Raw genomic sequence first — 23,781 nt, 5'->3', positions numbered from 1 at the left:
GAAAACGCGAAAGAATTGATACCCTAGAAAACTTAGCTGAACCAGATCCACGGTGCCCCCTGCCTCTCTCTCTCTGTCATCGAATGAACCCTTCCCACATCTTAGCGCTTTCCGTCCCATTCTCGGTGCGCAGAGCCGGGGAGACCTGCACACAGATGGGGTGACGGAACTTTGGATACCATGCCCCCAAAATGTCGCCGAGCTGTCCAGTAAGGGAGGGCTTAGTTGCACGAGGTGGCCCCCCCCCTCTCAACCTCAGCCGCCGCCCGGTGTCGTGTTCTGGCCCCACGTTGGCTCGAATCGTAATCCGAACCTCTCGGATATCAGACAAGGTCTTCCTTTCGAGGGGGGCGGACAGATGCAAGCCAGGCGAGATATTGCTGCCGTGCCGTGCCGCCATTTAAGGCATGTCTTCCCCATTCGTCGTGGGGGAAAAAAAGGTTCCGTCCCTTGAGGTTTGCCCTTTTCTGTTGGTCGCAACATGTATTAAACCCCTTCGACGGCGCATCCCAGCGCATTCCCATTGATTTTCTTCTCGCTGCTCGGCTTGATCTTCGATACCCAGTCCCGATCCTCGACAACATGCACTTGACGGATAAGTCCGAGGCAACCGGCCTAAGGTCGTTGCGGGAGCGAATCCTACACCAAATTTCCCGGCTCCGATACCGAACGTGCGCCTTCGTCGGACTCGTCTTAATTTTCCTCTCAACTTTCTGGCTCTACGAAAGCAGCGGCCCGCTTGGACTCCAGCTACCCTTCAACACCGACATATTCTCGAAGGTGGGCCACATTACTTGGAGCGATGACAACTCAACACGGTCTGACTGGGTGAAGCCGCATCCCGGACACCTCATCCCACCCAAGATCTGGCAAATCATGCTACCGAAGAACTGGAAAGAGAGGAACCCCATCAACGACCCCACGAAGTTGAAGGAGACGGCCACCTGGCTGGCGATGAACCCTGACTACACTTAGTAAGTGCTTTTAAAATTTCCTTTTTTTTTACTGTCTGAGGCGCGCGCTGTCAATCTATCCCGTTTACCGGGTAGATCTCATGGCATGTCTAGTACCGAACCGTTTACACCGGAATTCCCGCGACGACGAGCTAACTCACGATGTCCAGCACGCTGGTTGGCGGTAAGGGAGGCAGAGAATTCGTAGAGCGGCGCTTCGGCAATACTTCAAAGGTTTTTGAGACCTATAACAACCTCCCCAACGTGGGAATGAAATCAGATCTCCTCCGCTACCTGCTCCTCGACATCGAGGGCGGCGTGTACACCGACACCGACACGGTCGCACTCAAACCCATCGACGCCTGGGTCCCCCGCGAACTTCGACAGGAAGCTCGGTTAATCGTCGGCATCGAGTTCGACCAGCAAGACGGCGTCGCATGGGCCGACATCCCGCACCCGCTGCAATTCTGCCAGTGGACTATTGCCGCCGCTCCAGGCCACCCGGTCTTCAAGAAGATGGCCGACCGCGTCATTGCTTCCGTGGATGACCTGGTCGAGGAGCACAAGGTGAAGGAGAACCAATTGAAGCCGGTCAGCTTCGAAGTTATGAACTCGACGGGGCCGGCGGCGTGGACGGACGTGGTGTTTGAGCATTTGCAGACGATCGAGCCGAGTCTGACGGATCTCCGAAACCTGTCGTACATGAAGGAACCGACGCTTTACGGCGACGTATTAGTTTTGCCGATCGACGGGTTTGGCATGGGCCAGCAGCATTCTGGCAGCACGCACGACGGAAGCATCCCAAAAGATGCGTTGGTGAAGCATTTGTTCGGAGGTTCTTGGAGAGGCGATTAATTCACGGGGGGAAACGAGCATGGAGTTTGGTGTTTGTTGATGAAAAACGAATTGCCAATACGGCGAGTTTATTTGTATAGTTGCTTTGTAAGATACCTAGATTCAAAGATACCCAAGAAAACTTTGAAATGTAATACAAGTTTTGCACGGCTGTTGCTTGACGTTGATGATGTGGTCAATCTCCTCCCCGTACTCATGTCCACTGCACAATCTGGGAGTTGTGTACCTCAGCTGTACCCATTCATTAAGAAACTAGGATAGTTTTATCAATATATTGGATCATGCTACGGGCAGTCTGTTATCAAGTCATTTTGTCTTGAGTGGTGATTCCAGAGTGTGCAACACGAGAAAATGGCTTCAAACTCAAAGACAGCCCAACTGCGTCAGCTCTCACCTTCTACCTGCCTTTAAAAGAGCCTTGCAATTTGAGTACCGCTCGTAGATGGACACGTTTGATGTAAGACGCGGCACTCCGGGTCATCTCTTACAAAGTCAGGGGGGCTAGTAAGGCGAGTGCATCGGGTCACACAATCCGGCCTAAAATCTGACTGCACCGCTGGCAGTTGCAAACGGCAGCGCCCGCATGCGTGGTAGTAGGCTACTACTTGCGCCCCGATTGTAGGGGAACCAAAGGGGCCAATCATGTATGCCATCCTCTTAAGAGTGTCATTTAATACCGCTTTTCCCTTTGTCCCAGTCGATTTCAGCTGCCTAGAGTACGAGAATTTTGCCAAGCCACAACCTGCACTTCTGTCCATATGATTACGCGTCAGGGCTCATCTTACTTATGATCGTTGTTGTATTGATGCTACTAACCATAGCCTCACTCTTGGTCCTCTACAGGTAGTGTTGAAAGAGATGAGATTTGTTAAGGTCATATTATTCTCATCGACGTTTTGCGACTGTTTTGGTGACAACTTCAAATGGCCTAGTTGATATCTGATGTCTCGAGTATAAGACAAACCATGTATATATGCTTGCTGCTCGTAACACTCCTAATGGTGTCCTTTGAGAGAAACCTTGATCAACTGATGTAAGTTTCACGTTGCGTAGATGCACATTGGGAAGCTTAATCACATATCCTCGAGGTTCAAGAAATAAAGAGTCGTTGATTCAAATGCAAGCCTGCGATGTTGTGTTGTAGCCCCAAAAGCTCCAACTGAAACAATGCTTAAGGGTCTATGGGACAGAACTGATAATTCAAAGACTGGTTGTCCTATATCCTCATAGACGTAGGACCGATACCGACTAAAGAGACATGTTGTTTCTTGAACAGCCTCAACCGTGAGACCACCGAGCTTATTTTCAAATTTGAAAATGATGGAGCTATGGCTAAGAGAAACTGAGCACCCCAGCATTTACTAGAATCACTCTTCATGGGGAGCAGCACAGCAATACTAGAGCACCAAAATAATATTTCATGAAGCGAAAATCACTTTGCGAGGAACATGCAATATCGTGGAAATGTTCTCTGAGAAAGACTGCAGCCACAAGAGTATCGAGAGGCATATTTTTTAGACCGGACGTTTGATTCCAATCATAGGCATCACGGGATTTCTGATATAAGTAGGTCTTGATTCTTGAAAGATTGGCATTTTGTTATTACGATACTAGAACTATGGAATCACGCCTTCCTGGGAAGAACTCATATGATAGGTTTCATACTAATATTAGCAGCTAAAGCAATATGTTTACCGATGCTACCGTGTTTTTCTTGCGGGCTTACTTGGGTTAAGGTATTCACCTGCATTTGGCTAACTTCTTGAATACTTTAGCACTTGGTGAGTGGGAACGACTAACACACCATCTTGTCCTTTGTTTAGCTTAAGGTAGCCAGGCCAATGGTAAGAACCCCAGTAATTCATCTAAGCTTATCAGTCTTGCAATGTTATACAAAAAACCAAGTAAGATGCAAGCAGCAAGACAGCGCTTTGCAGCTTCCCAAGGCCAATCAATATTGAAGGCATCGAAATGAGATTGTTGTGAGTTGATCCATTAACAGAGCTCTTGTACCATTTTCAACTTCCGAGACTCTCAAACAGAATGAAACGCGACAATACTAACGTGCTCCAGATGTAAGAAAGCTGCAGGTTTCGGAATACTTGTGGTATCCCATCGAGGTCCAGTTGGCTACAGGTACATCCTCGTAAGGACAATGAGCCGCTAAGTGATCAGTCAAGACAGTTACCAGCCAACCAAACAATTTGAGTGAGCAGAATCTAGAATTGAAACAAGTTCGTGCATTATCAGAGGTACAGTAATGCAGCCAAGGAAACATAGGGTTTAATAATCTACGGTCATGTAACTCTGATACGAGAGGAAAAGAGTGGGCGTAAACGGGGGACCATGTAGCTGTAGCCAGCTGGACACTGATGGGATAAAGTTTCGGTCAAGGTACTTCTCGATTAGCCGTCAGGGCCGTTGCGTTCCCCAAAGTTTGAGTGGCCACAACTCTTGTGTGACAAGAATAGGAAGACCAACTGAACAAACTGCAACCGTCAAGGTAATTTCACTTCACTTCGGATGGGTTTGAAAACTTTATTACTTACTAGAGACATATCTCGTCGACTGCCACAAGGCAGCAGGTACATGATATGTAGGGTACTAGCAAATCATACTCTCTGATAGTGCGATTTTGGCCGAATGATCAGCATGATGTGACTAGTCATAGGCTTTCAAATAGAACGGTATGTACTTGTTGCCTTGTGGCAGCCGATTGGATAGAGACAGTATCCTGCGATGTCTGCAGTACGCTTAACACAATCAGACACAAACTAGTGAGCGCGTTTATATACACGGCTATTCTTGGCATACGGTGAGCCGCATGTTGTGTTAAGTTCAGCGAGGTTTGGGTCCACCATTGACGGTCATTGAAATGATTTGAATCTCCCCGAAAGTGTCAAAATGAATATGATTAGGAAAATTACATGTTACCGCGGGAAATCAATGTTGGACAGCGTAAGGCCAACCTACGTTATGTTGACATTACCCATTCGTACCTAGTTTTCAGTATTCCTGGAATGGATAATACAGAGTGGATAACGCTATGCATCTCTATGGCCTCATCCGCTGACGACTATGAAGGGCTTATATGAATAGTGATGAGCCAAGGCTGGAGAATAAATCCTCCCGCACTAGGCTTTGCGGCTGCCAGCTCCTGACATTTTGACATTTTGAGTAACGTGACACTGGCTACCTAGGGAGTATGTGCAGTGCACAAAATGATTCGGGAAGTAGAACGTCCTAGTGCGAAAGTTATGCAGGCGTCGACTCGCCCTTCGCAAAAGTCTTGTAAGCGACTTATTGAGGGGCTCGAGTATTCTTCAAAGCATGTTTACATCGCTCGGGGTCCTGTGTCCGCTCCGTTTTCAAGGATTGGCCCAGTTTTCGTCGGACTGTCGGTGTGCAAACTCTCCGCCTAGTCTAGCATACAAGTTATGTATTTTGTACAATAATTTGTACAATAGGAGTGGGGCCCCGTTCTGGATGCGCCGCCAAGCATGGGTCATTATGATTCATCCGCGCTAGCAAGGGTTAATCCAGTCCTTCTCCAGAAACGGCTAGGATGATCCCCGGTCAAGAAGGTTGACCAAGTGGCACGAGCCTTCTGTCCCTTTCACCTCGTTGAAAAGCGATTGGTATGCAAACAGCAATGTTTGAAAATGGCATCTTCGAGGGAACACCTTTGTCGATATATGTACTGTAATGGAAGGTGAGATGAGCCTTGAGATTTGGCCCCAGCTCATGAGGTTTTTTCGCCTTCATGTAGCGCGATTACCGCTTTTGTCTCCTTGCAGTAGCGGAAGGCTCCGAAGGATTTGGAACAGAGGGTAAGCCTCGTAATCTAGTATACTGAATGAGCCATTCTTAATCACTTTGAACCATCATGACATGGTGATTTCTTTGCATCACAAGTCTGATTAATAGCATTGGGCATTTTTGTATATAAACCCAGGGATTTCTGTCGCGAGTCAAGACATTCGTCTGACGAACTCATGAAAAACATTCAAGATACCTACCCAGCAACGCAATCTAGCCGATGATGTTACACCTCTTCGCTCTCAAACATGAAATGGACAGGTCAAAACGTAACTGACCTGGACAGTGACTGGCTAAGGCCTCAAGCATTGCGTTGACAAGACGACACAGCCTTCTTGAGACAGCTCTTGACGGCGACGGCCTCTCTGCAAGTCAAAGTCCAAGAGAATCGGCGAAGCTACAACCACCAACTCCAACACTTCAACACGGCAATACAAAGGCAACAAGGGCGAGTATTACGATTAACCAATTGTTCATTTCCACAAGCTACCTGACGACAATACCGGAAGGTGACTGAACACAAAATTCGCATCGCAGAAAGCGAATCCATCAGGCTAATTGCAGCCGAAATCATCTAACCAACACCAAGCTAATTCCCCCAAACTAAAATCCAATGGCGATGCAATCAAAACAGAGAACAAGCTATGGCTTGGAATCCCTCAACATAATGCTCTTGAGAGCCTCCGTCTCAGCCTCTTGACGCGCGAGACGAAGCCGTAGTTCATCACGTTCGCGTGTCATCTCCTCCAGCATCTTCTCGAGATCCGAGATGCGATCGACCTTCTTCTGACGATATTTGCGTGCCGCAATAGTGTTGCGTTGCCGACGAAGGATCTTGTCAGCGTGGGGAGTCGAAATCTCCTGGCCTTGGCCGTCAGAGTTGGGAGAAGAACGGTGAGATGCTGGGGCCTCCGGCACAGTCGTGAACAGTGACATGTCCAGAGGCGGTTGGTTGGGGCTGTTGTTGTTCGAGCTGTTGCTGGACGCGAAGAGGGGGTCCAGGTGAGTTGGGAGGAGAGAATCAGGGAATGTTTCGAAGAGGGTGGGAGGTGTGGTGTCAATGTAGGGGAACGCTGCATTTATGGTTAGCCGGGCGAATACCAAGCATAAGAGTCATCGCCGTATAGTCAACTAACATTGGTCAATCGTATTCTCGAGGGGACTGGCACTGACGTGAGGCGTCACAGAAGCGGCAGACGTCCACGGCAGAGTGTCCCAAGTGGTCGGGTCAAGGTAGGACGATAGACTCGGATCGGCGTGGACGGACTCAGGGGTGTACAGCCCAAAGTCCGCACCTGGGAGACCAGCAGCCGATAGCTTTGGTGCTTGATACTGGAGCTCGTTGATGAAGCTGACCTCCCCGGCGAGATTGAAATTATCCGGAGCCCATTGTTGGCAGTTGAGCGGGCTGGAACCACTGGGTGACGACCTGGCGGCAGGCCGCGGCTGCTGATGCTGCGGCTGCTGACATTGTTGCAGAGTGTTAAAGGCCCCTTTGACTTGGGGCCAGAAGTTGGCGTTTGAACACGGGTTGGGGGTAAAGGATCTCGACTTGCGAGAGGGTGTTGAAGAAGAAGATCACGACGATGGGCTCGGGGCGGGGATGGGAATTCTTAAGGGAAGTGGAATTGGCGGGGGGTAAGCCCGAGTTTACGATGGCCGCAGTAGTACAAATGACGTCGAACAGCGCTAAGCTGAACGTGGGAGGCCCAGGTACCAAGTACATCGCCCGGCTCAAGTTAGGGGAGCTGATTGCGCTACGATGCCTTAGAAATTGTCGATCTCCGGGACAATGCCTCCACCTAAAACACACTCTGATTGGGTCTTACCTCGTTTTTCTTATCATTGCCACCTAAGCGAGACACAATCACGTGATCGGACCTGCAAGTCACTCGAACAAGACACCTGCAAAGCTTCAAGTGCCTTAGTAAGTGTAAACTTGGGTATGCATATCCGTTTCATATCTGATTCCAAACTCCAGCGGATAATAGCCAGAACCTCGCTGATGCTTCTTACACCAGATAAGTGCTCAAGCCCGTGATTCCTGATTCCTGGCTGGACAATTCGTGCCTTTTGGGTAGTTAATTTACTATGTAATGCTAAGAGGTCGTTTGTTATTGTTCTAGAACGTAATGTATCCCTTGGACCCCTATCGATGTCCAAAAAACATAGCACCCTGTACGGAGTAGTGTAAAGATGTTCTTTTAGTGTACACGCTGTGTTGTGAGTGGCATAATTAGTCCCGGCATGGGTTGGACAAAAGTACGGAGTACGCAGGTACGAACCTTACAGAAAACAGTGGGCCCATCCTTCTAGCGAGGTCACCTAGCTAACTAAACGTAAGACTAACACCAGGAAGCATAAAATATGTATTTATACCATCCTATTACCAAGCATCAAATAAGTACGTATGTGCCGCGTGATTACTCGAAATACGACGTGGTATGCCTAGCTCAATGAGAGCTGACAGGTTCACCTTGATCTTGATGACAAAACGTGTTTGCTTCATCCATGAGACGCCTCATTGAGAGCATTCATTGACCAGAAGCAACCTTTTCATGATACAACGACTTTTTGACAACCTAGCTGCAGTCGGAAGATCGCACCACACATCGGCCCACTTTGAAAAGGAGCTGCAGAGTCTGTAAAACTGCCTAGACCAGCTCTAACGGCGCTCTCTCGGCCCCTGCTAAGGCTCATCGGCGACTCGCATCTGCATGGGTCGGGCCTTACGGAGACATAACGACCGACACTTCGGCAGTCTTTCCAACCCTTATCCAACCCTTATTGGAGTTACCCTTCGGACAATCCCACCATCAGATGGATCCAGTACAACTTGCAGATACGGAGACGGCATCGGCCTCGCTAGAGAAGGCTCCCAGCCTAGCGGGATCTCTTGAGAGCGATAGCAGTAGACTGTCTGTATCTCACCGTCCCAGACATACCCGCACCAGCACACCCAAGGTGAGGACTGGATGTGTGACCTGTGAGTAGTGCTTTTCTCGCTTTACGATTACTGGATTTCGCTTACCTTTAGCAGGCAAGTGAGTAAGCTCAAAATCAGTCGGCTGTGGGCGTGACCTCTAACTTCACTCTTATAGGAAACGGCACATCAAATGCGATGAAGCCAAGCCGCATTGCATGAACTGTCTCAAAACCCGTGGCGTCTGCGATGGATATGTCGTCAAACCACGAAAAACGAGGGGAAAACCAGCTCAAGAAGCGCAACGTTTGAACCCGGTGCCAACATGTCGCAACAGCTCACGTACACTCCCAAGAGAACCTGACATGAACACCCTGGACTTCGCCGACGACATGCAGAGCGTCTATTTTAACGACTGGAACGAGCTCGTCCGCGTATCTCTTGGCGGCGCATCCTATTCGCGGACGAAGCTCTGGACGACTATGATGCCTCAGCTCAGCCGTCAGAACCCGGCGTTACGACACGCAGCAATCAGCATCGGCGCCATGAGCAGAGCACTCGCACAAGGAAGCTACGTCATCGTAAGGAACTTCACAAACGTCGCAAGCCTGCTACAGAGTCAGCATTACCAGAGCGCTATTGTGCACTATTGTCAAGCCCTTCGTCTCCAAGCTCAGACCGACTTTCAAACTGCAAGCATCCAAGAAGCCGTGCTGCTATCCATCTTATTTGTTGCCTTTGAGGCGCTGCGCGGTAACAGGCACTCTGCGCTACAGCATGTCAAGTACGGCTTCGTGTTGTTGCAAGAACTCCTGACTTGTGCAGATTCAGATGCTCGCGTCTGGAACCTCGCACCCGACCCAAGAGAGCTCATCACCGAGGTCTTGGATCTATACAACCACTTGGACCAGCAATGCAAGTCCATCGTTAGCGCAGATGTTAAGACGAGCCGATCGCCGGCTTATGAGCTCATCAGAGGTCTCAAGGCCCGTGGCCACACCATTGAGACGTATAGCATGCAAATTACGCGGTACACAGACCCCGGTGAAGACAGGAGAACTATGCCAGAGGTGTTCTACGATGCGGATGAAGCGTATGCCTGGTGGCAGGTGTGCCAACGGCGGATTGCGAAACTCAGTACACTGCTGCTGACAGTTATTGACGACTTCAAGATTGAAGACGTCACTGACGAGGAGGGTGTACACAACTTGCTCAATATGATGCAGACCCATCCGGAGCTCTTGGCGTTCTCTGAAAAGTCTCTGAAGAACCTTCAACAATGGCGAGCATCCTTCGAGCCTCTTTACAACAAGACGTTATCCGACCCCTCCATCGACCGCAGGGAGCATGTCAAGATGTTACATCTGCGGATGCACTACCTGATCATGTTCCTTTACCACTTCTTCCCCAAATACTCCGACGAGGCGACCGTTTCAAGTCTGACGCCGCACTGTCGGGAGATCAACGACGTCATTGAAATCCTGCTGGAGGAGCAGGAAAAGGACGTCAAGACGCCGGCGAACCTATTCGCCATGGAGTTCGGCTTGGCATGGCAGTTGACCATTGTCGCCATGACCTGTCGCGACCCACTCGTGAGGGAGAACGCCATGCGCATTCTGGAAAAGTATCCTCGCAGAGACGGGCTGTGGGATAGCCAAGGATTCTTGGCAGTCCTGAAGAAGAACCGCGAGATAGAGAAGTATAACGCGAAGGAGGGCACGCCGTCGGAGCAGTGGAAGCGGCTGTGCAGGCGCGAGTTCATTTTCGAGGATGCTGGGGAGACCATCATCTTTCGGTCGCTTAGGAAAAACGATGCCACGGGCGAATGGGATCTGGTGGAGGAGAAGGCGGATTTCAGAGGCGATCTTGAGGGTTTAGTCTGGCAAGAGAGACCACTGAGCGCGCCTGGGCTCCTCAGATCAGGCGCGATATAGCTGAAAACCAAGGAGCTTCTCTACTTGGTCATCCATCTGTCACTAGTCATCCAGTCCCCAATTGATACCCAGATTTTCTTTCCGTAAAACAAGGCGCTTGGGGCTGCCGAAGCATGTACACTGCATTATTGGAAATGTTTTGAGTGAAATCTGTCAACAATACATGCTCTTATCAAATGAAGTTGAAGTGAAATCTACTTCCCAAATGCCTTTGACGTTCTCTCGCCATGAATGTTGTACCCCATACTTTTGGCGGAGAACAGAAATATTGGACGCTTAGTTCAAGGGATTCACATCTGCTTCACTCAGCTGACAGTTTGAGAAGCGATCACAGTTAGGTAGCAAAACCAGAAAGGAATTCTATTGATAATTATTTTGTAAACATAAGCAACGTGTATATCTTCTAAGTGGATAAATCTTTACTCATCAACAAGAGTTATATCATCGACCAAGACTGGGGCATTGTTATTGTTGACGCGCCACGGATCGTACGGCCACGAAAAAAAGACGTTGAGATCGTTGGCGCCCGCCTCATATGGAATGACCCATTGATATTTGTTGTATTTTGCAAGAGGCGTGACAAACTGTGTGCATGGGTTGCTGCTGGATCCGCACACCTCAACCTCTGGAATGTTGTTGGAGCCGAACGAGTACGAGATTTTCGGCGGAGGCATTGACGCAGGGGTATCGTTCTTCCTACCCACATACACGGTAAGGATCTTTCTTTTGTTGCTGATGGGTGCCGTGATTTGCTGTTGAGGAGCCACAAGAGGGAGGAAGGGGTTCGTCGCCACCAGCAGGCTGGGAATGTATTGTTAGCCCGAAATGAACGAGAGAGACTTGCTCTTGAGATGATGGCACCACTTACACAGCATTGCAACCAGACAACTGTAGACCGTTGCCGACAATAACGCCGGGATCTCCATTCATCAACCAGCCATCGGTGTTGTTGTTCCATCCGGTATTTTTGAGATAAGGACCACCGGCAACTTATCAAGAGTTAGCTTTGTAGCATATGGTGTACATCGGGGGAACTCACTGGTAGGGCTAGGGGAAGCGCATGCTGGGCTTGCTGAGGTAGACGTAGCTGCGACGGTGGATGAAGAGCTGGTACTAATGCTTGACGAAGAAGAGGAAGTAGAAGAGCTGGTGCTGGTACTTGACGACGAGCTGGACGAGACGCTGGATGAGGTAGTGCTTCGCGTGCTTGATGTGGAAGAAGAGGTTGAGGACGAACTGCTAGTTGTGCTAGAAGTCGTAGATGGAGAAGTAGTACTGGTGCTAGAGGAAGAGCTGGATGAGACGCTGGATGAGGTAATGCTTCGTGTGCTAGATGCAGAAGAAGAGGTCGAAGACGAACTGAGTGTTGTTTGGGTCGATGAAGAAGTGGTTGAGATGGCAGAAGATGACGAAGACGAGCTTCTTGTCGTTGATGACAAGGTGGTTGCGGAGGTTGTCGAGACAGAGCTGGAAGTAGAGCTTGAGGGAATGACCAAGTTCAGTGGGTAGTTCGCATAGACGTTGAGACGATTGGAACCACCGCAGGTCTCCAGGGTGTTACCCCTGCAGGGCATATTGCAACCATCACTGGGGAGAGTAGGCACGCCTCCGTTCTGGATAGTGTTGCCACACCAGCACTCCTGAGAATACTCAACGCCAGCAATCTTATAGCCAGCGGATGAACAGGCGTCAACACAGCCCTCGGCGGTCATAGATGCGGGGCCACCAGTAATGGCCATTGCCACAGTAAGAGCCCGGCCAAGGACATTGTCCTTTAGACAGCCTTGCGCAGTCCATCCAGACGGAATCTCACCAGCAGTCTTTCCCTTAGCAGTCGACTGGTAGACGCTGATTCTGTTTGAGCCACCACAGTATTCTGTGCTATTGCCAGAACAAAGCATGTTGCAACCAGATTGTCCAGACTGAGCTCCGCTTAGGATGTTGTTATCACAGTAGCACTCTGAAGAATATTCAACTCCAGCGTAGGCGAAGCCAGCGGCCTTGCAGGCGTTGGCGCACAGCTGTACAGACATAGCACCATCCCCGCCAACCACTCCATAGCGGTATGCAAGAACGCGTCCTGGGATGTTGTCGTTGTAGCAACCAAGAGAAGTCCACCCAGTTGGGCCGGGGTTGACGCTTGGAGCTGTAGATGTAACGGTTGTCTGGAAAACTGAAAGCCTGTCGTAGCCACCACAGACCTGATTCTTGTTGCCGGTGCAGGTATAACTGCATTCCGAATCGTCCTTCTTGGTAGCAATTGACCCCAAGCTGTAATCGCACCAACACTCGGAGGCAAACTCGAGACCAGCAAAGGGGAAGCCGTTGTCTTTGCAAAATTTGATACACGCATTCTGTGTCATCTGCTTATAGTCGGCATAAGTAGCTCGAGCCAGCTGTCGACTGCCAACGTTATCAGTATAGCAGCCGTAGTACTTGCCAACCGAAGTCAAGTCGTTGTTGCCATTGGCGGCTTGAACTCTTTTGGTGAGAGCGGCTGTGTTGCCAAGTGTGGCGAGGGCCAGCATTATGCTGGAAATAGTAAACGAATGCATTTTATCGCGCGGGAAAGAGTGTGTTTCCACAGAGTGGAAGAATCATGTAGTATTTTGGAAAGAATGGCTGTTCATGCTGAAGGAGGGGAAAAGAGACTAGACAGAACACTTTTTATGCTCTCATTATAAAGATTCAGTGTCGTTCATGCCTCTTAGCCTCCACCTCCAGTTTCCACAAAGCCTATAATGCTTAGCCATGCCTCTTCTGCATTGTAAGGCCTAGGGCAAGTAGAAGTCATACACTCTCGTGGCTTAGCGTTCGTGTGGCTTGTGGCGTCCAGGCTAGCCCCGTATGTGGAAGAGCACTGTCAACAGATCAATGAGAGTGCTGATCTTATTTGAAATATTTCCCTTGTTGAAGGCCTTTCATGGCCACGTGGATCTGCATTCTCCTTAGCTGAGTGCACTAGTGATCGACCGGCAAGGGCAGTGCTGGGGATCTAGATGCGAGGCTCGGGTCAATAAAGCCTGCACTATAGGGTTTCAAAGATCACATTGTGTTCATTATGCAGAGAAATGTCCTAACTTGCCACGAAACACTGCTGAGAATGCAGCTAATACTGTCTTGTCTTCAAAGAATCTCCAATTCAATACACGATGTCATTCGTCTGTGAACAGAAGGCACCTTGGCTTATACAAAGATAAGTTGAAAGCCCAAAGGTTGTAAAATAAAAAATTGAAGCAATTTGAATACGACTTAATACCTTCTGTCTGCCTAATGTTTACATGGCCTAGGCCAAAGAAAAGAAATGATGGGAGCCGTAAAGCGTATGGGATAGCGTGTATCTTTCGTGGTACAAAGTCCCTACTCTGTCGAGAAGCAGAATGCAAGAGCATCATGTCAACTCTACAAGAAGGAGAGTCTGGTAATGGGACCCGAGGCATGCCTTGCAGAAAAGAGCCGACTGGTTGGTGATAGCTTCATCAATAAATGCTTGCACCAGCTTCTAATACAAAATCGTCGGCTATGTTTAGGCCCACAACGCTCAGTTCTTTAAAGACTGTTCAGTGGCGAGTTGTAATCAATGCTGACTGTCGAAGAAGTATCTGCAAGCAAAACCCACGTAAGTTCAAACTCTCAGATAACTTAAACGTACGCTTTTCCTTTAGTAACCTGATTCGAGATGCTTCTCCCGCTTAAGCGGATGTTCAAGATGCGAAGCACATGATACGACTTACAATTAGCAACATAATCCAAAAGTGATGGTGTAAATTGGTGCCTTCAACTCGCTACCCACTACCAGGTTGTATCAAAACATCCTTGATTGGTAAGATCCCCTTTACTTACTGACCTTACTAGCGTATGTTATGTTTGCTATGCTACAGAGCGTCTCTTGAGGTACATAGAATATAAGTTGCCCATGGAGCACATGTTTTCAGACAGTGGTGTTGGATTTGACATAGTTCAAACGAAAACTATGTTGGTGCTTAGATAACTGCGTCACCTCCTCGCCATTGAACAGATAGTCAAGATCTCAAACCATCAAAGGTATTTCCGTACAATCTAGGCCCTCTTTATTTGTAGGGGCTTATAGTTCGTCTTCAATCACATCTTGTTGCCCACTCATGTGTTATTCGTAAAATTTGCGAAAATCATATCCCTTCCTTCCGAATGACCTCGCCAACAAGAAAGACAGGTTGCGTATTGGAGAATTTGGAGACGTCTCCCATAATCTCCGCAGCCTCCGGTCCTTCGAAGGCTGCTTTAATCTGTTCCTGATTTCCCCAAGTGACCGTCGAGCCAAAAGCAAACATCGGGGCGGAGCCATCGATACCGTTGCTAAACTTGGTCACCGACCAGCCCTGAACGCCGTATTTTTCCCATTGCTTCTGAATCAATGGCATATGATTGTTTACGTAATATTCGATATCATGTTCGGCATCCGGTTCGTTTCGGAATAGTACAGTGATTGCGACAGACATTTTGGAGCTGGAAGACGGGCTCTCCAGGAAGTGTGGTTTAAAGGTGCAAAATGGTCGATAAAGGTAGCGCTGTAAAATTGATATCCTTAATGATAAAGGCAATTGAATTGGTGATCTGGTCAGACACCAGAACCTTTAGGGCAGATGTCATCAAGATATATGTAGATTTTCCGTTTGTATCAATTAGGACTTGGCTGTGCCAAGCCATTGAGACGACAATCCTGCAAGCCCATGGGTCATCTAAATGTTACGATTCATGACCGGCACAGAAATCCGGCTTTGCGAAACCGAAGCATTCAACTATTCAGATGTACTAGACGGACGGGAGCAGTCGTCGATTACTTTACGTTCGACCAAGGTAATCTGTGTGCTTAACCTTGCACAAACCCTGTCGTAGCCACTTTTCCCCTCAAGGCACTACTCAGGTTTCGCCAAACCTGTCGATTATTTCAAAGCCTGCTTATTTTCAAACAATTCTGGCTAGCCTGACTAATGTTGTAACCAATCCAGCTTATGGGACAGAGACAGCCACCCCATCGTGAAGCACAATGCTGCATGTGTATCGAAGAAGACTGGCAAAGTTGATCCACCAGCCCCATAGAATAAAGTTTCAGCAACGGAACGCTAGCCAGATTCGGCGACGCTAACGGAAGAGTTCCTGAACGCTGAACTTTAAGTTTATGTTTAGTTGACGCAAGTCCATTGAGGTTGGAATTTTTTATACCAAGAGTCAATTATAGAAACTTGAAATCACACTTCAGTTTAAGTCCTAAGGAATTAATAAGTATCAATCATTCTTTCTGAGCCTTAAGATTCATCACTTTCACTTTCAGCTGGAAAGAATTACAATCTAAACCTAATGGTGAATCGCGGTCGATTGTCGCCGGCCTGCTTTCCTTGCAGATCGAGGAAGCTGAGGGTAAGTAGCTCAGTTCTCAAAGTCTCGTTTCAAAACACGTCAAGCTGTTGACCGCCTCAGATGCATGCTGATGTCATTGAGGCTTAGTGTGATCTTCAGAAGGATACCTGTGGACAATGCCAAAGGGCTAAGATAGCTTGTCATGGCTATCGGGACCCGGCTGCCCTGCAATTCCGAGATGAGTCTCTTTCAATTGAACAAAGAGCGCTCTCAAGTGGAGACGATGATTTCTTTGTCAGAATGACAAGTCGGCCGGGCACTCTCGAACTAAACTGGGACGCTCGTGCACGATATGCGTTCTTCTCAACTTATATCAACGGGTTTACGCGCAGCATGGGGGAGGTGGCCTACTATTGTAGGACGGCCCGCAGCTCTGACCACCTTTCCGCAAGTGTGGAGGCCGCCAGCCTAGCGTTCATGGCCACACAGTTGAGTAGCACGTACCTCATGCGACTGGCGAATGCGAGTTATGTTACGGCGATACGAAGGCTCAATCACTTCTTGACCGAACTGGAGTCCCAAGGGGCAGAAGAGGCGCTTCAGTCAGTGCTTCTCCTTGACATCTACGAGAAAATGGTTCATCGGGATGCTTGGGCTTCACAAGCTTGGATGAGCCACTCTCAAGGAGGTCTATCCCTATTAAACACCCGGGCATCAAGCATTCTATCAAGCCCAGCCGGCTGCCACCTCGCTGCACGATTAGTTACAGCAGTTACTGTAAGCTGCGTAACAAAAGGCGTCAACACCCCCAAAGAGTTAGCGACACTGCGTCGCAACATCGGCTACCGTGTTAGCAGTCCTAAATGGAGTTTCCTTGGCGTGTTAAGCCGGGTATATAATCTTCATTTCGATTTTGAAAGAGGAAAAGTTTCTAAGCGCGACTTCGTTGTGAGAGCGAAATGTTTGGATGATCACTTGGAGACATTGGACAAAACCGTACCGTCGGCATGGCGGCCTCAGACAATACAAATCTCTGAGAACGATGTGAATGTTCTTGGCAGTTGTTACGACGTTTATCCAGATCATTATACCACTCAAGTCGTCAACGCCCTTCGAACTATGCGCCTTATCCTCTACAGCATATCGAAACATCATGTTTCAGATGTCAATTACATACAGAAAACCATTTCCCCAGAGACAGTTTGTACCTTAACGCGTCAGGTGTGTGCCTCGGTGCCACAGTTCATACTGCCCGGCGTACGCACCTCAAACTCAATCCCGTTCTCCCCGTTGCAGCAGCTGCAGTGTAGGACCTTTTTGACCCCTTTATACTTCGTTCACCAAATTTCTGAGGAAGCTTCGGTAAGAGAATGGGTCCGGCGTTGCATGAGGTTCATGTGGGAATATGGAAACATGAGAACAGCGAAAGATATTGCAGATGTCATGGAGACTAGACCTAATCTGAATTACTGGACTGTTTTTGCTATGACAGGGAGTTATGCATTCTCAGCTTGATGTTTTCAGGGGAGTATTAGGTTTCGCATTCTTACAGCACGATGAGATAATGGAAGGAAGGCTTTTATCTTCTACCTAAAACAAGAAAGATACGACGAGAGCTATCATACTCCACTCAAGACTTTAATCCATGCATCCAAGCTAGCCGGTGATACGAATAAGCTGTATGACAGAATCGTATGGTCACAGATGCCAATGGTCTCGGTAAGGGCACCTGGCCATGACCATTGCGATCGACACAGGGGAGTCTGTATATGCTACTCAAGTTACGTGATTCACATGCTCATAGGTACATTACATAGGCCAGATATCTATACAGAGTTTAAGGTTTGCTGACAGCGACGATCGCGGCATTGAATGCCGAACGTCTAACAGAAACGGAGAACATTAGAGCCTACCAGAATTACTTCATGAGGCAGGGGTATGAGATGTATTGTTACTGTCTGCTCGCAACTCAAATCTGGTAATTCTGCCTCCCACCACTCCCTCTCCTCCTTCTTGTAGTTAGATTGCCCCCATTAGGTATTTGAACACATAAACAGGTCAAGCTTTAGAGATGCATGGCGTAAGGCTAACTCTTTTCAGATAGACAGGCTCCATACCAGATCCGACGATGTGGGGCAGGGACCAAGGCAAACTTCCAAACTCCGATATTTCCTGGTGACTTCTATAGACACATAGCTTTCTCCAGAATGGGCCCGAAACCGAAATTCATCTTGATTTCAAATCCGCTACTTGCTTCTGTGTCGAACAGGCTTAGTTACCCATTTATGTCATCAAATATGGACTACCAATGCCGAATATGAGATGGCCTGTTTCCCAGTCTGTAAGGGGACATAAGTAAAGAGTTTTTAAGATCATTTTAAGAACTTGAAATCCCAAGTTCTGACCTTTTCCACATCCCGATTTTTACCAATTCCTCTTGGCAGCCATGGCTCATAAATTCGCCAAAGACGAGCCGAAAGGGTTTAACAACTCTATTCAGAAAGTCGCAGCCGTCGGAGTAAGTAGCAGCAGGCGATAACTGACAAGCTGGGCAATTGTATAAGAATGCTAACAATGACGAAGGCAGGAGGCCAAATTGGCAGACCGATCGCAGAGCAACTTCTCAAGACTGGGAAGCATGCGGTGACTGCTCTCACCCGTGCTGGCAGCAACAGTCCCTTGCCGCCCGGTGTGAAAGTTGCCTCTGTTGATTACGACAATGAGAGCTCGCTTGTTGATGCTCTGAAAGGACAGGAGTTTCTAGTCATCACTTTATCCCTGAGCGCGAAGCCAGGTACTCATAGCACCTTGGTCAGGGCTGCAGCCAAAGCAGGGGTGCAATATGTCATGCCCAATGCATATAGCATAAATTTCACGACAAGCGAAGATCTACGCCGGGATATCCCAGTTAGCAATACGGTTCTTGCCAACATTTCCGAGATTCAGCAGTTGGGTATGACTTCTATCACTCTCATGAACGGTTTCTGGTACGAGTACAGCCTTATTGCTGGCCCAAACACTTTTGGCTTCGATTTAGACAACCGCGTCGTCACCTTCTACGACGATGGCTTAAAGCCTATCAACGCATCTACATGGCTACAATGTGGTCGAGCAGTTGCCGCACTTCTCAGCTTGAAGGTACTCCCAGAAGATGCCGATGACAAGTCGATGACCATCTCCCACTACCACAATAATACGCTGCTTATCTCGAGCTTCAAAGTCAGCCAGCGGGATATGTTAGACAGCATCCAAAGAGTTACGAATACGACTGACAAGGATTGGAAGATCTACAATGAGCCAAGCAGCGAGCGGTATAAGGCTGGAGTGAAGGAAATGGAGCAAGGAAAGCCTGAAGGATTTTACAAATCAATGTATGCTCGGGTGTTCTACCCAAGTGCAGATGCAGACTTTGAATCCCATGGTGACCGTCTTGGGCTTCCGGTGGAGGACTTGGACGAAAGCACTCGCTTCGCTCTTTCCTTAAAGAACTAGGCACGCGCAGGATCTGTCAACTTAAAGACAGCTGCCATCTGCTTATCATCTGTCAAAGACTCCGAAATTTAGAATATAAAACATTAAAACCAGCGATGTGCAATTTTGTGTAACCAATCCAGATCTCATCGTGCTTATGGACAAAGCTTGTCACCTTCCAGCTCACTGCTTACCCTAGGTAGGTTCCTTTTGTTTAGCTCATAAGGGACAGATGGCGATGGTAGCGTGGAATTTTACAATATGGTCTTATGAGATTATGGATATATGCTAAAACAAGCGCAAGATATTGACTTCAGCATCCGAAACTTTGACACCGTATCAGCATCAGCACCAACAATGTAGGGCTTCGTGGTACGTTTTCCTCGGTCTATGCCAGTATTTAAATTGTTCTTCACAATCTTTACAAGTCTTTAAACTGGGAATCCTTCTCCTTTGCGGCCTTCTCTGCTTCCAGGGTTTCTTGCCAAGTCATCTTGGAAATGCGCGGAGGAGGTTCGCTCTTGCCCTTGATCGAGCCGGGGATATCTGCGGGCACGTTTGTGACAACGCCGTCAGTGTATGGCGCACTCGACGCTGTATTCATCATATTAGTAACAATCGGTGAAGATAGTGTTTACTTGAACATGAAACTAGGTTCTTCTCAAAGCTGAAGGACAAAGCCTAGAGGATAGAGGGAAAATGAAGTAGCTGCAAGAACGTACCGACGGCATTAACAGTGTACATTGCTGCAGTATCAAGGGCACCGCCCACTTTCTTCACCTGGCTGGATGTTAGTATAGTCATATGGGCAAGAGAAATTGCAGCACATACAAAACCCATTTTATCTTGTGTATTCTCTTGTGAATGGTGAGACAATCTTCTGAAGTGAGTACAAAAAAGTTGGTGAAGAAGTCTTAGACTTGCAGTCCGCTTGTTATATGTCCTGTTTTACCCAGCTGACCTTCCAAACAAAGGATAGCGACTGAATCTGCCTGCGGGAGTGGCTGCACGAAGTAGAAGGGCAGCTGATGCGTCATTTCGCACAGCCCTGACGCCCGATGTACGCCAAGGGAATTTTGCCGCCAATCCCACGTGAGGTCACCGTGGTATCTTCCGGCCAAGCCGAGTCCAGGCGCATATCGCCCCAAAGCATTTGAAGTCCGCCTAATCACTGCGCCGCAGGAAGTAACATCAATTAAAGTATGGTGAACGCCCCTGGAAAGATAACCCATCGACTGCTAAATGGCTAAGGTACGTTGTTCCCAGTTTTATGTACACCTTTCGCGCCTAGTAACAGAGATACACAACGCTATCGCATTTCGCCCCTTGTTTCCTAGTTGAAGCAGCATCTAAAATGTACCTTAGATGATTACAACTGCTTCCGCAACAGCCAGGGCAAGTAGAAAACATAATTATCTAAGAAATACATTATTTGGTTGGCTAGGAAAAGTCTGGGCTAACCCTTGACTGGATATTTCTCCTCATGGCATTGTACCTGTAGCCTTTTAGCAGTCGATGAGATAATGCATTTTGAGGTTGTGATGAGGCAGTAAGCAAAAAGAGTTTCTCGCCTGTTATCATGATCAAAACCAAATTGTGTTGGGGTTGGTCTTTTGGTAGGGTTTTACTTGCTTACGGAGTTGTCGCAACAATGTCTACCTTTTCCGTTATCATTTTCGTTCGCGTGGATATTGTCAAACTTGTCACATTTTGTTCTTTTACATGGTCACAAGCTGCTCTGGTGGTAAAGTGTTTGTGAAAAGAAACATGATCAAATGCTGTCATTGCTATCGATAGATCCGCGATGGAAGTCACTGTGACAGCATTCGCTGACGCTAAAAAGGAAGCGTAGAGATGAATGTCGGACTACAAATCGGAAAACATGTTTGCATGCATGCACGCACACGATACATACATGTTTTCAACTATATTATTGACAGCGACTACAACTTTGACCTTGACAACCATAAGCAGTGAGCCGTGCAACGCACAAGTCATAAGAAAGAGTAATTTATGTTATGATAAGTTGGCTAACACCACAACGAGGCAAAAGAAGAGTTTTCCGCTTCTTAGCATAGACAGCGATTACGCCAACGAATCAAGGACCAACCTGTCTGTGAGACCCTGGGCAGCGTGTACAGTGCGGTTATAGTAGCAGTCCTTCCCGGGCAGGAGATAAGTTTAACCGCCCGATCTTTTTCCAATAGTATCGTGAACGTGAACAATTGTATAGGTGGTCCTGGGTAGTCCAGGTGGAAGATCAGAATGACTTACGACAAGACTGAGGCAAGGATAGGTTTGATTTTAAATCCAGCGCTAACAGTCTCGATGTTGAAGATTTAGCGGACACAAGCAACACAAATATTAATGCTCTTGTTAAAGCCGAAGAGAAGCGACATCTGGACGTCCTCAGCGAGAAAGTGCTGGGCCTTGTCGGCTAAACATGAAAAGTACTGGGGCAGTCGTGGGTTATAGGTACATTTCCGAACTCTAATACAAGGGGATATGGCTCATTAAGCAGTTTTGTCGATCCAATCCTCATCAAGTTGCGGAATTTTGAGAAAAGTTTCCTCTTACCGAAGTAGTGCATACGAAACACTCTCGAGGCAATTTTCACTACAAATCACAAATATTCTGGCAGACTCTCCAAAGAACTTCGTCTACGTTGGCGGTGATAAGTGGCTGAGGAAACATCCTTACTTTTACCCTCACTATATGCAATCAAATCATCATTAGCAAGCCTATGATCCGGGGTGCATTTGGCGCTCTTCATGTTACGCGTACCTAGTAAGGAATGGTGCAGCCATAATGAGTTGGCGAGGAGAATACCGACCTTTTTGTCTTTTTTTCTCATCTTTTTCTTTTTGGCCAACAAGGGTAGTGTAATTGAAGACGCCCAAAAATTGAGATGTTATGAAATGGGGAATTAACTAATATGAAGTCCTGAGTCGTTACTTGATTTCGCTATTCGCCATCACTAAGGTATTGAGTAGATTTGGTTTAGGATACGGACATAAGGGTTTCCATCTGAAAGTCGCAATATCTACACCAGGAACCCCACGAGTCATGATGGAGCTTACAGGGCATTCAGGAACCCACCTACGTTTGTATCTCATCATAATAGACAAAAGTCTCCGCACAGTCGGCTTTGGATTGGCGTACCCTCTTTCATAGCCAAAATAGCCAAGATCGTCTTCAGCACCCCTTGGAAGTGGTTCTTTGACTTGGTAGGGCACCCCAGATACACCGCATGATAGGATGTCCGGTTTCCCTTTTGGGTATGACAAGACTTTAAGAACTCCATATTGCATGATTCATTGACCGTCACGGGATAGCCAACCAACCAGCCATACTGCGTACAGCTGTAGCTGCGGGTATGTTGACGTGATAGTTGCCTTGCAATACCAAAACATGTAGAATTTGTTGGATTGGTATTCATTACGGTGTGTAATGTTGGTCGATAGTCGGTTGCCAATATATTACTCTCACTCAATGAGGAATAGTCGCAATGGTAGCGACTTCCATCACGCAGCAAGTCCTGGCTCATCCGAGCTTGAGTGTTGAAGCCGATGATCTGGGCTATTCAAATCCGAGTTTGTATTTCTATATGAACATCCCTCTACGCTGTCGTTCGTAGCTACCCACAGATTACACCTCACATACATCTCACCTTCCCCAGTCGCTCTTCATCTTAATACTACGTCACCCCTTCCAAAGTTATCTGTCTTTCGAACTCAATCATCAAACATCTCAAATCCAAGATGCGCACTCCTTTCTTCATTGCCGTTATCACATTTGCTACTAGGTTGGTAACTCACCTACATAACCAACTAAGATCATCATGATAACCATTGTCTTAAAAATGCAGTGCTGTCGCCGATTTGCACAACAACGCTTTTTGCGTCACTAGTAGAACGAATTTTGAAGGCGCCAAGAAGTACGAGATCCTTCCCGAAGCAACAAGATGCGCCTGCGAGAGGTATAAGTACCGTAACACTGGCAACAAACAATGGGATAAGTGCCCCGACTGCACTTTTGTAAGTCCATGACCAGATTTGAATAAATCCAGACTGACTAACTGTTTTTTGTCAGGACGGCCTCAGCTGCCTTTCTGCTGATTGGCACATTGGCGGCGACGAGATGACCTATTATTGCGAGGAGAAGTGTGGTGCCCAAGGCGCTGAGGCGAACTGAGTTTAATGAAAGGATTTACGGAATGGGAATGAAGAATTCATGAATTTGTAAATACTGGATACCACAAAGTCGGCTTGAGGCTGGCTTCCCGAGTACATGCTTATCTGCTTCGTCGAGAACTGCAATTATCAATGGCTAATTCTACACTATTTTGCCTCTTGCGGCGATAATACGGATATCGACTATCTTGACCTAACACTCTCGCACGGACCTTATATGTGATAGTACGGGTATATTGCTTTGCGTTCGATTGGAAAGGTAAATTAATTGACTGCTGTGGGGAACACGTTCTGCC

The 23,781-nt window shown here is 47.7% G+C and overlaps 9 protein-coding genes across 9 annotated transcripts; 5 read left to right on the top strand and 4 right to left on the bottom strand.

Annotated features, from left to right (window-relative positions):
* Nucleotides 1-582: 582 nt before the first annotated feature.
* On the top strand, nt 583-1,808 carry CTRU02_207814 (alpha-mannosyltransferase och1; the record flags this gene model as incomplete). Its single annotated transcript, XM_036733391.1, has 2 exons — nt 583-974; nt 1,124-1,808. 2 exons carry the CDS (start codon nt 583-585, stop codon nt 1,806-1,808), a joined length of 1,077 nt encoding a protein of 358 aa, XP_036574891.1.
* A 4,461-nt stretch (nt 1,809-6,269) lies between these two features.
* CTRU02_207813 (bZIP transcription factor) lies at nt 6,270-6,563 on the bottom strand (the record flags this gene model as incomplete). Its single annotated transcript, XM_036733390.1, has 1 exon — nt 6,270-6,563. The coding sequence occupies one exon, from the start codon at nt 6,561-6,563 to the stop codon at nt 6,270-6,272; it is 294 nt and encodes a 97-aa protein (XP_036574890.1).
* A 1,884-nt stretch (nt 6,564-8,447) lies between these two features.
* On the top strand, nt 8,448-10,484 carry CTRU02_207812 (C6 zinc finger domain-containing protein; the record flags this gene model as incomplete). The annotated part of the gene is made up of 2 exons (XM_036733389.2): nt 8,448-8,617; nt 8,729-10,484. 2 exons carry the CDS (start codon nt 8,448-8,450, stop codon nt 10,482-10,484), a joined length of 1,926 nt encoding a protein of 641 aa, XP_036574889.2.
* Nucleotides 10,485-11,413: 929 nt separating this feature from the next.
* On the bottom strand, nt 11,414-13,039 carry CTRU02_207811 (copper radical oxidase; the record flags this gene model as incomplete). Its single annotated transcript, XM_070204966.1, has 2 exons — nt 11,414-11,694; nt 11,824-13,039. The coding sequence occupies 2 exons, from the start codon at nt 13,037-13,039 to the stop codon at nt 11,414-11,416; spliced, it is 1,497 nt and encodes a 498-aa protein (XP_070061499.1).
* Nucleotides 13,040-14,632: 1,593 nt separating this feature from the next.
* Nucleotides 14,633-14,962, bottom strand: CTRU02_207810 (ethyl tert-butyl ether degradation EthD; the record flags this gene model as incomplete). The annotated part of the gene is made up of 1 exon (XM_036733387.1): nt 14,633-14,962. The coding sequence occupies one exon, from the start codon at nt 14,960-14,962 to the stop codon at nt 14,633-14,635; it is 330 nt and encodes a 109-aa protein (XP_036574887.1).
* Nucleotides 14,963-15,821: 859 nt separating this feature from the next.
* Nucleotides 15,822-17,336, top strand: CTRU02_207809 (C6 transcription factor; the record flags this gene model as incomplete). The annotated part of the gene is made up of 2 exons (XM_036733386.1): nt 15,822-15,881; nt 15,969-17,336. The coding sequence occupies 2 exons, from the start codon at nt 15,822-15,824 to the stop codon at nt 17,334-17,336; spliced, it is 1,428 nt and encodes a 475-aa protein (XP_036574886.1).
* Nucleotides 17,337-18,267: 931 nt separating this feature from the next.
* On the top strand, nt 18,268-19,313 carry CTRU02_207808 (CipA protein; the record flags this gene model as incomplete). The annotated part of the gene is made up of 2 exons (XM_036733385.1): nt 18,268-18,339; nt 18,405-19,313. 2 exons carry the CDS (start codon nt 18,268-18,270, stop codon nt 19,311-19,313), a joined length of 981 nt encoding a protein of 326 aa, XP_036574885.1.
* A 400-nt stretch (nt 19,314-19,713) lies between these two features.
* CTRU02_207807 (uncharacterized protein) lies at nt 19,714-20,132 on the bottom strand (the record flags this gene model as incomplete). The annotated part of the gene is made up of 3 exons (XM_036733384.1): nt 19,714-19,886; nt 20,015-20,072; nt 20,124-20,132. The coding sequence occupies 3 exons, from the start codon at nt 20,130-20,132 to the stop codon at nt 19,714-19,716; spliced, it is 240 nt and encodes a 79-aa protein (XP_036574884.1).
* A 2,921-nt stretch (nt 20,133-23,053) lies between these two features.
* Nucleotides 23,054-23,486, top strand: CTRU02_207806 (uncharacterized protein; the record flags this gene model as incomplete). The annotated part of the gene is made up of 3 exons (XM_036733383.1): nt 23,054-23,097; nt 23,161-23,329; nt 23,385-23,486. 3 exons carry the CDS (start codon nt 23,054-23,056, stop codon nt 23,484-23,486), a joined length of 315 nt encoding a protein of 104 aa, XP_036574883.1.
* Between the last annotated feature and the right edge of the window lie 295 nt (nt 23,487-23,781).

The sequence above is a fragment of the Colletotrichum truncatum genome (assembly GCF_014235925.2).
Source record: "Colletotrichum truncatum strain CMES1059 chromosome Unknown Contig_0004, whole genome shotgun sequence".
Taxonomy (NCBI): domain Eukaryota; kingdom Fungi; phylum Ascomycota; class Sordariomycetes; order Glomerellales; family Glomerellaceae; genus Colletotrichum; species Colletotrichum truncatum.
Note: the sequence above shows the minus strand (reverse complement) of the source record. Positions and strands in the feature narration are given on the sequence as shown.